The sequence below is a fragment of the Panthera leo genome, chromosome C2 (assembly GCF_018350215.1).
Source record: "Panthera leo isolate Ple1 chromosome C2, P.leo_Ple1_pat1.1, whole genome shotgun sequence".
Taxonomy (NCBI): Eukaryota; Metazoa; Chordata; class Mammalia; order Carnivora; family Felidae; genus Panthera; species Panthera leo.
In genome coordinates, this window is record NC_056687.1 from 67374518 (window position 1) to 67389231 (window position 14714).

At 37.6% G+C, this 14714-nt stretch overlaps 1 protein-coding gene across 1 annotated transcript in view; it reads left to right on the top strand.

Annotated features, from left to right (window-relative positions):
* CD86 (CD86 molecule) overlaps nt 1–14714 on the top strand; it is a 67437-nt gene continuing 52723 nt past the window's right edge. Inside the window, exon 1 of the mRNA XM_042955598.1 lies at nt 1–119. Within this exon, the coding sequence (XP_042811532.1) occupies nt 106–119 (14 nt within the window). The 5' untranslated portion in view covers nt 1–105. The remainder of the gene's footprint in view (nt 120–14714) is intronic.

A 14714-nucleotide genomic window follows, 5' to 3' on the forward strand; every position in this document is an offset into this window, starting at 1 on the left:
CTTTTCACAGGGGTAGAAGAGATTGCTCCTCCTTCCACTGTAACGCAGACTCTACAGACAGACAAGAGTCATTCCCAGATGTTAGCACAATAGCAGACAGTCAAGATGGATCTCGGGTGGTGAGTGATCATTCTTACTATTCTTTGAAAGGCAATTAAGGATTATGTAACCTCAGTAGCAGGCTGAGGTTGAGGATGGTGCTCATTCTCTGTTTTCTGTCCTTCCTGCTCAAGAATGCTAATATGTATTAAGGGCATAATTATGCACAAGCCAAAAGCATGAATGCTTGGGATAATGAATGATCTATGTTGTGAAAAATTGGATAAAGTCCCAAAGCCATTCTCACCTTCTGAGAGCATCTCCTTAGGTTGATCTTATAGCTCCAAGGCAGGGGATCTTTTAAAGAAATTTCTAGCAAGGACATTTGACTGCCACTCAAAGGTAAAAATTATTTAAGGTGCCAAAAAGTTTACTGGTTGTTGTTTTTTTTTTTTTTTCAAGTGATTAACTTTAATTTTATAAATTTGTTTTTTGAATATTTCAATGTTGCAGTTGTTGGTTTTAAGAATCAGAAAAATTTTAAATGTCTGCATAAGTAGTACCATAGACTAGAGAGTAAATTTTCCTTTGTAAGGAAAAGTAAGATGGAGAAGAGGTGTCAGAAGAAAACGCAGAACCCAGAAAATGAGTCACAAATAGGCCATGAGAGATTCTGAACAGAGTGAGGTAGTAGAAAGAAGGAGAGTAGTAATTCAATTAGCTCTCTGGTATTGAACATACATGATGTATTATGTGCTTTATTCATGTTATTTCACGCATTTTAATCTTCACAGTGACTCTTGGACAGATAATATCTGTTTTATAGATGAGATAACTGTGGCTTGAAGAGCCTAAATAACTTGTTAAGGTCACACTGCTCATAAGGAATAGAACTAAAATCTTTCTTGCTGCTTTGCTCTGTACCACAAGGTTTCTTCATGTGTGGCACGCCCCCATGGCAGAACTTACTGGAAGCAGTAACATACACCCTCCTCTTGGTTGGTGGCAGCTGGAATCAGTCATCATTTGTTATTGTTCTTTGAAAATCTAAGTAACCCTCATCTACACAGTGCTTACTGGTTAGGGAAACAGCTTTGCTGATTTCATTTCAGAAGATTAGAATTTAATTTCCAAGTAAAGAGTCTTGCTTCCTTGCTGTAGAATTTTGAAATATTACACGTGTATGAAAAAAATTCAGAATTTATAATTTTTGTGGAACTAGAGGTGATACTGTTTAATTATGCTAATGCTGCCTGCAGACATCTATAGAACCACAGGCCACTGTCTATATTGTTTTTGTTAAGATTCTCTGTTTCACAGTGCCTGAAAATTGATAATAAACAAAATTTTTAAATATAAGTCACCAATAAATAATGTTTAATCGCCTCAGAAATAAAAGAAATGTGAATTAAAACCACAAAATATCATTTTTATTTATCAAAATGGCAGATTTCTCTTTTTTTTAGTTTATTTATTTTGAGAGCACAAGTGGAGGAAGGTGCAGAAAGGGAGGGAAAGAGAGAATCCCAAGCAGGCTCTATGCTGTCAGCCCGAAGCCCAACACAGGGCTCAATCCCAAAAACCGCGAGATCATGACCTGTGCCGAAATCAAGAGTAAGACATTTAACTGACTGAGCCACCCAGGCACCCCTAAATGGCAGATTTCTTTTTACGAAGTAACTACCATTCATACAATAAGCCTACATGTTTCTAAGAAGAGAGGAACATTTATGCTCTTATTACCTAATATAATCTTTCTGGACAAAAATTTGGTGATACAAATCAAACCCTTAAAATTTATATGCCCTTTAACCAAGATATTCAATTTTTAGAAATTTTTTGTAGGGGCACCTGGGTGACTCAGTCGGTTAAGCATTCAGCGTCAGCTCAGGTCATGATCTCACATTTTGTGAGCTTGAGCCCTGTGTCGGGCTCTGTTCTGACAGCTCAGATCCTGGAACCTGTTTTGGATTCTGTCCCCCTCTCTCTCTGCCCCTCCCCTGCTTACACTCTGTCTCTCTCACTCTCAAAAATGAATAAACTTAAAAATTTTTATTAATTAAAAAAATTTAAAAAGAAATTTATTGTAAAGACATAATCATATGTTTGTAAAGTTTTAGTGACATGAACATTTTTCTTGTCATTGTGTCTAATAGTGAAAACCTTAGAAACAACTTCAATGTCTTAAAATAGGTAATTGGTTAATTATGGAACATCCATAATGAAATACTATGAAATCATTAAAAATTCTATTGTAGAACAATTTTTAATGTGTTTTGCTAAAGAAAAAAGCAGAATGTACAGTACTATGACGTTTATACATAATACCTTTATACAAACAATGTTAATCAGAAATACAGATGATTTTTATTTTCTATTTTGTGCTTTTGAACTTAGATCATATCTGTAGGCAGAAAAATAAAACTAGATTATTAAAAAAATAAATCAATACTTAGCTTCTCTCAGAAAACCAGACAGCTGTCTAGTACTATGAGATCACTCATAATTTGTGGAATTCTATTTTTAGGCTTTGGCCCTTTGTGTCTAACTTTTTCTCTCTTAACTCTTCTTCAGAATATACTCACTAATGGGGATCTGGGTGGCTCAGTCGGTTGAGTGTCCAACTTCAGTTCACGTCATGATCTCACAGTTCGTGGGTTCGAGCCCCGCATCAGGCTCAGTGCTGACAGCTCACAGCCTGGAGCCTGCTTCAAATTCTGTGTCTCCTTCCTCTCTATCCCCACCCCCCCCCAACTCATGCTCTGTCTCTCTCTCTCAAAAATAAATGAACATTTAAAAAAATTTTTTTTTAATGTTTAAAATATACTCACTAGATCCTAATAAGCCTGTTTTCATAGAAGTTCTGTGCGGAAAGACCAGAGTGCTCATGTCATTTTACAGATGTGATGGGATGGCTCTTGAGTGAGCTACATATTGGGAGGAAGAACAGGGCAGTGGTTAAGTGGCCATGCTTTGGAACCAGAGTGTTGGGGCTTGAATCCTAGCTTCTCCTTCTTCCTAGCTATGTGACCTTGGACAAATTGCCTAAAAATTGTGATCCTTAGTTTCTTATCTGTACAATAGAGATAATTGTGATATGTCATAAGGTGGTTGTGAGAGATAACCCATGTAAATGCTTAGAATCTTGCTCTGATAAGTACTCAGTAATTATTATTAGTTGTTATTATTATTACTGTTAGTATTAATTATTAGTTATTATTATTAGTTGTTATTATTACTATTACTGTTAGTATTAAGAAATAGAGGGGAAGTGATTTGTCCAAGGTTACACAATTATTTGATGACAATGCTAGGACTAAAATTCAGGAAGGTTTTTTCCAATAGAAGTGTGTTGTACCCTCTGAAGCCTGTTAAGACAACCCCAAGCTGGGCTCCCGGTGAAGCTGACATGAAAAAGACAGAGCCCCAGGACAAAGCCAGCCACTCTAGGGAGTGACTCTAATTACAATGGGAAGCCAAATGCTGGAAAAGGAGGGTGAGGCTAAGAAAGCAGAGAGTCAATTTGGATGCAGGGAGCAGCCAGGAGCAGAGATAGGGCAGAAGAGAAGAGATGGCTCAGAGATCTGCTGAGACTTTTATAGACCACCAGCTGTGGGCTTCATGGGGGCTCAACATGGTTTAAAGACCCAAGGTGTGGGTGATTAAATAGACATATGGGGTGTGTGGGGTGGGGAGGGACTGCAAATATAGCTGTGAGAAGATCCTTGACAGATAGTAATAATAAAGGAAGAGGTGGAAACTAGGAGGGGCCAGGCATCCAGCTGTGATTATCCTAAAATTACAGCCTAAGTTTGAAAATTAATAAACAAAAGATAAGATAATATCTGCTTTAAAGAAATACCTCTGTCAGCAGAGTGCAGAACTGATCTGGGCTAACAAGGAGATTATTTAGGAAACTATTGGAATAATCCAAGGAGAGGTGTTGAGGACATGAAACCAGTACAGTTATGGCAGGATCAGAGAGGAGAGGATGCTTTTAGAAGATGTTTAAGCACAAGAATTGACAGGATTTGGTTTCTGAAAGATGTGGAGCTTGGAAGGAGAGATCTAAGTATACAGTGGCATCTTTCATAAAATGGGGCATATAGGAAGTGGATTGGGTTTGAGCTGGGGAAAAGAGAGGACTAAAGGTGAGTTCATTTTTGAGCATGCTGAATTTGAGATCCTATGGAGTAGGTGGATGGTGATGCATAAGTAGACAAGTGAATATACAGGTACAAAGCTCAAAAAGGAGGTATGGGCTTGGAATAGATTCAACATAGCTGCAATTCTCATTGTGGGTAAGATCACTAGGGAGAGAGGATGATGGAGTGAGAAAAAGCCAGGGATAGAACCTGGAAAACCATGACATTTAAGGAGGGAGATGAAGATGAAGAGTCCAAAATAGACACACCAAGGAGGGACTAGAGAGATTGAATTAAAGCAGGAGAAAAGTGATGTCCTAGGAACCAAGGGAGGAGATAGATGAAACAAAGAACAGAACATGCCTAGGGAAAGACAAAGCATATTTACCAAACTTCTACGTTGAACACATGAGATACAACAGAAAAAGTGAGTCTAAGGGCTGAATTGTGTCCCCTCAAAATTAATATGTTGAAGTCTTAACCCCAGTAGCTCAGAATGTGACCGTATTTGGAGAGAGGGTCTTCACGATGATAATCAAGTTAAAATGAAGTCATTAGGGTGGACCCTAATCCAAGATGATTGGTGTGCTGATAAAGAAGAGAAAATTTAGAGAAATATGCATAGAGAGAAGACAATGTGAAAAGACATGGAGAAGAAGGCAATTTACAAGCCAAGGAGAGACACCTGGAGCAGACCTGTCTGTCACAGCCTTCAGAAGGAAGCGATGCTGCTGACACCTTCATTTAAGACTTCTGGCTTCCAGAACTGTGAGACAATAAACCTCTGTTGTTTAAGCCACAATTTGTGGTACTTTGTTACTATCTCTAACAAACTAATACACTTGGTGAGTGTGCATAATACCTTGGTGAGAAGAGTGCACACAGCCAGAGAAAGAAACTGGGCATAAGCGAATGGGGGAGGGAGGGAGGAAAAAGGATTGGTCACCTGAGCTAAGAGAAGGAAAATATTTCACAATGCAGAGGGTAGTCATAGTGTCAAATTCTGCAGAAAGGTGAAGTAGGAGAATGACTAAAAATGTCAGTCCAGAGGCCCTTGGTGACCTTTGCAGAGATCTCCTAGTTGAGTAGAGGGAGTAAATTGTAGAGAGCCGAGAATACAGAGACAGAACAGGGACCACTCCTGCAAAATGTCTGGCAATGAAAAGGGACCTCCTCTCTGGATCAAAACTCACCTCTGCTGTCCATAACAGCCACATGGAAACAACCTAGAGTCCAGACAGCCAGACCTGGAGTTTTCCTTCCTCTACTCTAATAGCTAAACAGAGGAGAGAAAAGCAGATACAGGTATTCCTTTTCCACCCAAACTGGTTTGGGAAGGATTTCAGGAAGAAAAGGATTTTTGTAGCTAACATTTTGGCACATCAGATTTTTATTTATTTTTTTAATGTTTATTTATTTTTCTGAGAGACAGAGATAGAGCACGAGCAAGGGAGAGGCAGAGAGAAAGAGAGAGAGAGAGAGAATCCAAAGCAGGCCCCAGGCTCTGAGCCACCAGCACAGAACCTGACGTGGGGCTCGAACTCACGAACCACAAGATCGTGACCTGAGCTGAAGTCAGAGGCTTAACTGACTGAGCCACCCAGGTGCCCCACAAGGTAGATTTTTAGTACTAACACAGATTCTATTCTGTTTTGTAAAGCCATAAGAAAGTTGTTTTTTGAAACTTCTCAGAGATGAAGACTTGTGGTGAATCTGATGATGTCGAATTTGGGGGATCGCTTATCATTTAAGCAGAAAAATATAGTAGAATTGGAATGAAGAAGTATTAAAGCATCTTCTTAGAAAGCTCTGAAGCCAATGGGATACCTGAGTGGCTCAGTTGGTTAAGCGACCGACTTTTGATTTTAGCTCAGGTTTGTGGATTCGAGCTCTGCATCAGGCTCTACACATGTACAGACAGTGTGGAACTTGCTGGGGATTCTCTCTCTCTGTCTCTCTGCCCCTCCTGCATGTGCGCTCAATCTCTCTCTTTATCTCTCTCTCAAAATAAATAAATAAACTTTTAAAAAAGATTTAAAAAAAAGAGAAAGCTCTGAAGTCAAAATGAGTCTAAAATTTGCTTTCTGTAGTCTCAGAGACATTATCAGCCAAACAACTCAGAAGTCACAGTTCTGTATTTTAGGGGATGAAATTAATCCAATTTGGCTGTACTGAAAGATCAAATAAAAATAAAAAAGAATGAATAGTTAGTTAAGTAAACCAATTAGTCAATACCAGCCAGAAACTAACCATGGGGTAAAACCTGAGAAAGTAACTACCCATAAGATAAACCTAGATCATCACCTTCATCTTTATGACTGTTTTCAACCAACTAAACAATAAATCTTCATCAAGAAACTGTCTTCAGGAACTGTGTAGAATACAGAAAAAAATAGCCAACATGTAATCTTTACAGTGTAATTAGGAAGAGAAACCAACAATTATAAAATGACAAAAGCAATCCAATGCAGTTAATAATTAAGCAATTTTTTAAAATAAATGTAAATGACAAAAATTGTTCATTTCACTACATATTAAAGAAATGCCAATTCAAGCTCCAATGAGATATCTTCATTTACCAGATTAAACAGTAAACAAACAATCCAATTATAAAATAGGAAAAAGATATAAAAAGGCATTTTCTCAAAGAGGATGCACAGGTGACAGGCACATGAAAAGATGTTCAACGTCATTAGCCATGATGAGAATGAAAATTAAGCCCACAGTGAGATGAGATATCACTACACACCTATCAGAATAGCTTTAAAAAATAATAATAATGGTAACATCACTCTGGCAGGATGCAGAGAAACTGGATCACCTATATTTTGCTGTTGGGATTGTAAAATGGTGCAGCCACTCTGGAAAACAGTTTGACAGTTTCTTGAGAAACTAAACATACACTTACTATATGACTCACAAGTTGCATTCTTGGGCATTTATCCCAGAGAAATGAAAAAACTATGTTCACACAAAACCAATACATGAATATTCATACCAGATTTATTCCTAGTAGTCAAAACGGGGAAAAATATCCTTCACTGAGTGAATGGTTAAACAAACTATGGTACATATATACTATGGAATACCACTCAGCAATAAAAGGGAAGAACTATTGATACCCACACAAACTTGGATACATCTCCAGAGACTTATGCTATGTGAAAATGCCAATCTCAAAATGTTACATACCATATGATTCCATTTATATGTCATTCTTGAAATAATAAAATCATAAAGACAAGAAAGCAGACTGATGGTTGCCATGGTTATGAGTGGTGGAGAAAGGAGGAGGTATGCCTCCATAAAGGGATAGTACAAGGGAGCCTTGTGGTAATGGAATATTTCCTTATTACACTAGAGTGACAGTTTTTACATAAATTTATACACATGACAAAGTTGCATAGAACTATACACATGCACATAAAACATAAAACTGGTGAAATATAAATAAGCTCTGTGGGTTATACCAATCTCAATTTCCTAGTTTTAACTGTTATACTGCAGCTGTAAAAGATGTTACCACTGAGGGAAAGTGGGTGAAAGTCACACAAGACCTCCTTTACAGTTTTACCAACTTCCTTTGAATCTTAAATTATTTCAAAATAAAACATTTAAAAAGTAAAGATACAACTCATTACCCCCAAAACAAATAATCCAGTTAAAAAATGAGCAGAGGACATGAACAGACATTTCTCCAAAGACATGAAAATGGCCAACAGACACATGAAAAGATGTTCAACATCACTCATCATCAGGGAAATGCACATCAAAACTACAATGAGATATCACCTCACACCTGTCAGAATGGCTACAATCAAAAACCAAAGCGGTTCCTCACAAAGTTAAAAATAGAAATACCCTATGATTTACTAATTGTAGTACTGGGTATTTATGCCCAAAACACAAAAACACTAATTCAAAGGAATACATGTGCCTCTGTGTTTATTGCAGCATTATTTATAGTTAAAGCCAAATTATGGAAGCAGTCCAAGTGTCCATTGGTAGATGAACGGATAAAGAAGGTGTGGTATATACATATTCAGTGGAATATTATTCAGCCATGAAAAAGAATTAAATCTTGCCATTTGCAACATGGATGGAAGAAGTGAATATAATGCTAAGTGAAATAAATCAGATAAAGATAAATGCCATATAATTTCACTCACAATGCAGAATTTAAGAAACAAAACAACTGAGCAAGGGAAAAAAAGAGAGAAACCAAGAAACAGATTTTTAACTACAGGTTATCAGAGGGGAGGTGGATGGGGGGATGGATGAAATAGGTGAAGGGGATTAAGAGTACACTTAGCACAATGAGCACTGAGTAATGTATAGAATTGTTGAATTGTATACATTGTATTGTATACGTGAAACTAATGTAACACTGTACATTAACAATACTGGAATTAAAATCAAAAACTTAATTTTAAAAAGTAATGGGAAAAAACCCAAAATGTTAATCTTCACTGAATATTAAACAAATACTAATTCAAACACCAATGAGGTATTTTTATTAACCAAATTAACAATTTATGTTTTGTTGGAGTGGGGATAATAATGCTACTGAGTATACAAGAAGAACAGTACATTCATATGGTATTGATTGGAGGATTATGAATGGCTATAACCTTTCTGGAAAGCAATTTTCCCACTGTAAAAAGCTTAAGAATGCTTAAAAACACCCATTCTAGCCAACTGCTTATTTCTCTATGTTCTTAGTAATTTCTCAGTTCATTCAGCACCTTTGTTTCCAGGCTCTGGGCTACGTGTTAGAAATTGCCAAAATGAGTGACATGATTTCTCAAGGAGCTCAGTTTAGTGGTAAATATATCAAATATGATGATTTTTTAAAAATAGCAGTGAAGCGTGTGAGGTTCCAATATGTTTTCTATTTGTCTGTAGGCAGTATGTCTTGAATAAGTGCCAGAGTTTTGAGTCAGTCTGGCTGGTGTCAAATAATAAGTAGTTAATAAGTAGTTTTCTGTTTACCAGCCATGTCACCTTGGGGAAGCTATCTACTTGTCTGAACTTCAGTGCCCTCATCTAAAAAATGTGGTTATGAGTACTTTTTAATGCCATGAGACTTCTAGGAATTTATAGTGGATATGAAGTCTCATGGAAATAACATGTTTTAGTCTTCATATTTTTTCTTTAAAATCTATTATTTTCTATATTTTAAATTGTCTTCACTTTCTTTAGCTCTGCCTTTTCTTATTTAGTTCTAGCAAATGGTTTTTTTTAAGTTTGTTTATTTATTTTAAGAGAGAGAGAATTCCAAGCAGGCTCCTCACTGCCAGCACAGAGCCTGACATGGGGCTCAAACTCACAAACTGTGAGATCATGACCTGGGCTGAAACCAAGAAGTTGGACGCTTAACTCTGAGCCACCCAGGTGCCCCATAGCAAGTGGATTCTTACCTAAAACCCCGAAGTCACTATAGTAAACCTCTAATTATAGATACGAGAAGGGCAGGCTCAATGCAAGTGAATAAGGTGAAAGCCAAACAACAAAGCCACTTAAAATATATTTTATGTAAGGTAGGATGCCAAAAACATTAAAATAAAGTCCTGTCCTATAATTGGTAATTATATGTACCTTCATGAAGCTATGAAGCCCCCTTTTTAGCCTTCTGGATTTCCAATATGGTACATTTGGTAATGTCTGCTCTTAATTTATAAAGACTTGTTTGCCTATTAGTCATCATGGGTAACATATTCAAATTTGCACTTCTAATTCTAGAAGATATATAAACTACCACTTTTGCTTATTGTGAAAATGCTTATTCCTCTTCTGCAATAATTTCACTTTTAAGGATATAGATAAATAGTATGAGACATGAAAAAGATTTGTGCACACAAATGTCTATTATTGCATTATTTAATATAATGAAAAATAAGAATCAACCTGAATTTTTCATAGTAGGTGAATGGTTAAGTAAATTAAAGATGAAGTTGTTGATAACGTGTGTGTGTGTGTGTGTGTGTGTGTGTGTGTGTGTGTGTGTGTGTTGATGACTTTTTAATGACAGAGAAAACATAAAGCTATGGAATTATAAAGAAAATAACGCATGGAAACAACATAGCAAGTATGTCAAAACAGTCATAGTGGTTACCTCTAGGTTGGCAGGATCATAGGAATAGGGTTTTTTTTTCTTTGAAATTGCTAAATCTACAGTGAATTTATATTGCTCTGCTAAGCAGGATAAAATCAAGATAAAAAGCAACCTAGTAGTGAGGTACAGTCTCTGAGTTGGGAAGAGTAAACACAGAATGCCTACAGAGATCTTCAGATAATAGAATGTGATGCAGGCATATAGTTTATTATACCCTCATGACGCCTGAATGGTGGAAGCTTCGTTACACAGCAGATGAACCCCATCTTTTTTTGTTTGTTTGTTTGTTTGTTTGTTTGTTTGTTTGTTTTAAAATTTTTTAATGTTAGTTTTGAGAGAGAAAGAGAGAGAGGTGGGGCAGAGAGAGACAGAGACACAGAATCCGAAGCAGGCTCCAGGCTCTGAGCTGTCAGCACAGAGCCCAATGCAGGACTCGAACTCCCAAACCATGAGATCATGACCTGAACTGAAGTCTGACACTTAACCGACTAAGCCACCCAGGTGCCCCACAGATGAGCCCCATCTTGAGCAATGCTGCTGGTCCCCACTCTGTTGTCTTGTGTGCTGGAATGTGGTCCAGTACAACCTAATCTCATTTTTTGGAGAGAAGTTAGGGAGGTAGACTTATATGTGATATCTCCTGATTTTTATGTAATGCCTCAATGTCTGGAGGGGCTTGCTTGGCTCAGGCCTCCAATTTTGACCTCTGTTCTCTAGTGCAACAGAGGTTCAGAGGAGTGTGAGAACACTATGGATGGAAAGGTTTAAGAATATATTAAATTCCAGGCTATAGTGAATCAGGGCTAGAAAAGAGGGGGCTGAGAAAATTTGTTTATTAACTCATTCAGTAAAGTTTTATTTAATGTTGAGAAAATGAAGATGAATCACATAGAGATCCTATTTAGCAGCTATGAAGGGAGAAGGTTACATTATAGCTAGCATTTCTTATCACATGGCAGGCATTATGGCACATTCTATCATATATTATTTCACTTAATCCTTACAATTCCTGGAGGTAGGTACTATTATTATCCCCTATTTTCCACAACTGAAAACTAAATCTTAGAGATGTTAAATAACTTGTCCAGGTCGCATAGCTGATACAGAGCCAGGAGTCCAGCCACCAATCTAATTCTAGACCAAAGCTCTGAACAGCATTATGGGAGCATCTATTATGGCAGACCAAGACAGATTTGTGGGTAGAAATATTTGTGCTTGGAGAGAGCTGTGTTGTATCAGGGCCCAAAACAAGCTCTGGCAGCCAAGTAATAAAGGTAAGAACTAGGGAGCAAGTGGTCTGGGACAGAGATTGAAAACTAAAGATTGGTAGACCAAAAATAGCATATAGATAGACAGTAATTTTTAAAAATTAAAAAAAATTAACTATAACTAGTTGCCAGTACTTTAAAAATCTGGAGAATTCACATAAATTTGGATTTCCACCTCCTCTGGGAAATCAGAATAACCAGTAACAATGGGCCCTCATTCCCATATGGTAACAACAGGTGAATCTGGAAGAGGCTGCTCAACTTCTAAGGGTGGGTAAAAGCTCTCCTTTTCCTACATGGCCTACTTTGCTCATTTATTTACATTAACTGCCAGGACCATGTACACACTTGAGTCTAAAAGCCTTGGTGTAAATAGTGAGGCATCAACAGGTGGGAAGGAATAACCAAATGGAATGAAGGCAGGTGAGAGCTGGGAGTTACAAAAGCTAGGGAAGTTTGAAAATATAGACCCAGCAAGATACTTCCCCCAGGGCACCAAATTTTAAGGCAGAAGCCATTTACATCTTCCCTTCTGACTGGGCTGGAAAGTGGTCCCAAGATCTTTGCTTGCAGGTTAGAAGGAAGTAGATTGGTAGAGAAGGGGGAACTTGATTGAAGGTTCAGTGGAAAAGGTGGGAATTTGAGGGACATGGAGAATTGAGACAGCAGGGAGTAGAAAAGTTAATACACCTATGCAGTGGCTCACCCAAAATTCAGTTTTCAAGACGATTCTCTGACTTGTTAAGTGTTCATGGTCACTAGGGAAAAAAAATTTAAAAAAAAAAAAGGGAAAACAAACCCAAACTCAGTTTCTTTAATGTCTCTAGTTGTGTTTTCACACATACAGGCAGAGTGATCCCTTTACACACACTTAGGTATTGATCTGAGGGTCCCATTCAGTTCTGGGGGACTTTAGGAAAAACATTTACTTGGATTAAAAGAATTTGGGGCAGGTTACTTATTTCTCTAAGCCTGTTTATTCATCTGTTAGAAGGTTTCATAGTTTCCAATTTTCAGAGAGTAAGGATTAAGTGAGTGAATGGAGGAATATGAAGTGCATGGCTGACAGCAGGAAGGAAGAAATGATTGCTGTGATGAGCAGGGATGGGGCTAGGAACCTCACATAGGTGTAGTCCCTGAATCTTTATAATGACCATGTAAATTAGGTATTATTTTCCCCCACCGAAAAAAAAAATGAGGAAATTGAGGTTTGGAGAGGTTTAGTAATTTACTCAAGGTTGCATAATTAGTAAAAGGTAGAGTGGAGAGACTTAAAAAGAGCCAAACCACACCAAAAAAGTACGCTGACATCTATCTGACATTCTAATGATAGTCATATAGCAAAATCAGCTAGAAATTGAAACAGATTCAATTCTATATCCTGCTAAAACTTGAGGTCACCAGCTGTGTGTCCCTAGGCAAGTGGCCTAACTTCTTTGAAACTCAGTTTCCTCATCTGTAAAATTCCTACATTTATTGTGGAGATTAAATGAAGCAATACACTTAAAGTACCTGGCAGAATACCTAGCTTATAAGTCATCAGTTAACAGATATTAACTTTAATGACGTTTGTTGGACCTGTTACTGCACTAAGTATCAGGAATGCAAAGGGAACTAAACATGTTCCCTGCTCTTGTGGAAGTCAGGATAGGACATCTATATAAGCAGGGAAATTTTAACACAAGGAGGAAACTGTTATAATGAAAGAATAAATGATGTGATTTGGGAGCGAGAAAGATATAGATATAGTGGAAAAGGAGGGAAGGATGGCAGGGAAGGTTCCAGCTGTGACGTACAGAGTGACCTGGATCTCAAAGGAACAGTGGATGGAGTTCTGCATACAGAAAAGGCAGGAAAGGCATTCCAGGCAGAAGGAATAGCTTGTGCAAAGACAAAGACGGCAAAAAGTCCTGAAAGGTCTAGGAGGGTCAAGGGTCAGTGAACAGTTCTGGTGTGACTAGAAGGTAAGTTATGTGGGTTGACTGATAGAAGCAGAAGAGAAAAGTTGGGTTCAGGCTGTGAAGGCCTTTGTGTGTCTTGCTAAGAAGTATGACCACTAGTCCATGAGGAAAAGGGAGCAAGTCTTCAAAGCAAGGAAGTTTCATAGTCAGATTGCTTTTGGTGAAAAATAATGATAGGGTAAAGGATAGTGTAAGGGATCCAGCCAGGAGATTGTTGCAGTAGTCTGGACAGGAGGTGACAGAGACCCCAAAACTGGCCACCAATGAAATGGAAGTGGGTGGTAAGGAAGAGGAAGTGAAGGATGACATAAACATAATGTGTGAAGTCCATGGTATGAAAATGGCTTGGTCCCTTACTTACCAAAGGACCAAAACAAAAACACAGAAAACCTCTTTTAAAAATAATCTCTTTTGTTTGTATGCAAATAGGCCATGCATAGTGAAAATGCAACTCAAGTATGATGACAAATACAATATTTTGTCTCCAATCCTTGAATTGCAAAGATCAAATTGGTTTCCAAATGCTGTCCTTCTTAAGAATTCCAACTCCTCACATTAAAACCGTAGCCAACAAGTACAAGGTTTATTTGAGATCATTTCTGATATTAAACCAGATTTGAGGAAAGCTATTTAAGGCACTTTTCAAAAGAGACCATCCTTTACTCACATGGCAGAAGAGTAGGAGGAGCGACATCTTATTTTACTGGAAATTTTGTTGTTGTTGTTCTTAAAATGCAGGGTGCTAGTTTATTTTATAGATTTAGAAATTAATTAGCACTTAGTATTTATCTTCAGTATTTAGAATTATTCAAGAAATATCAAAGGAATCTGAATTTATTAGTAAAAGGTTTAATGTCATTTGCCAAATGGTATGTTTACTTTTTATTTTTTTATTTTTTAAATACAATTTATTGTTAAGTTAGCTAACATACAGTGTATACAGTGTGCTCTTGGCTTCAGGAGTAGATTCCCATAATTCATCACTTACATACAACACCCAGTACTCATCCCAACAAGTGCCCTCCTCAATGCCCATCACCCATTGTCCTCTCTCCCCTGCCCACCCCCATCAACCCTCAGTTTGTTCTCTGCATTTAAGAGTCCCTTATGGTTTGCCCCCCTCTCTGTTTGAAACTATTTTTCCCCTTCCCTTCCCCCCTGATGTTCTGTTAAGATTCTCAAACTC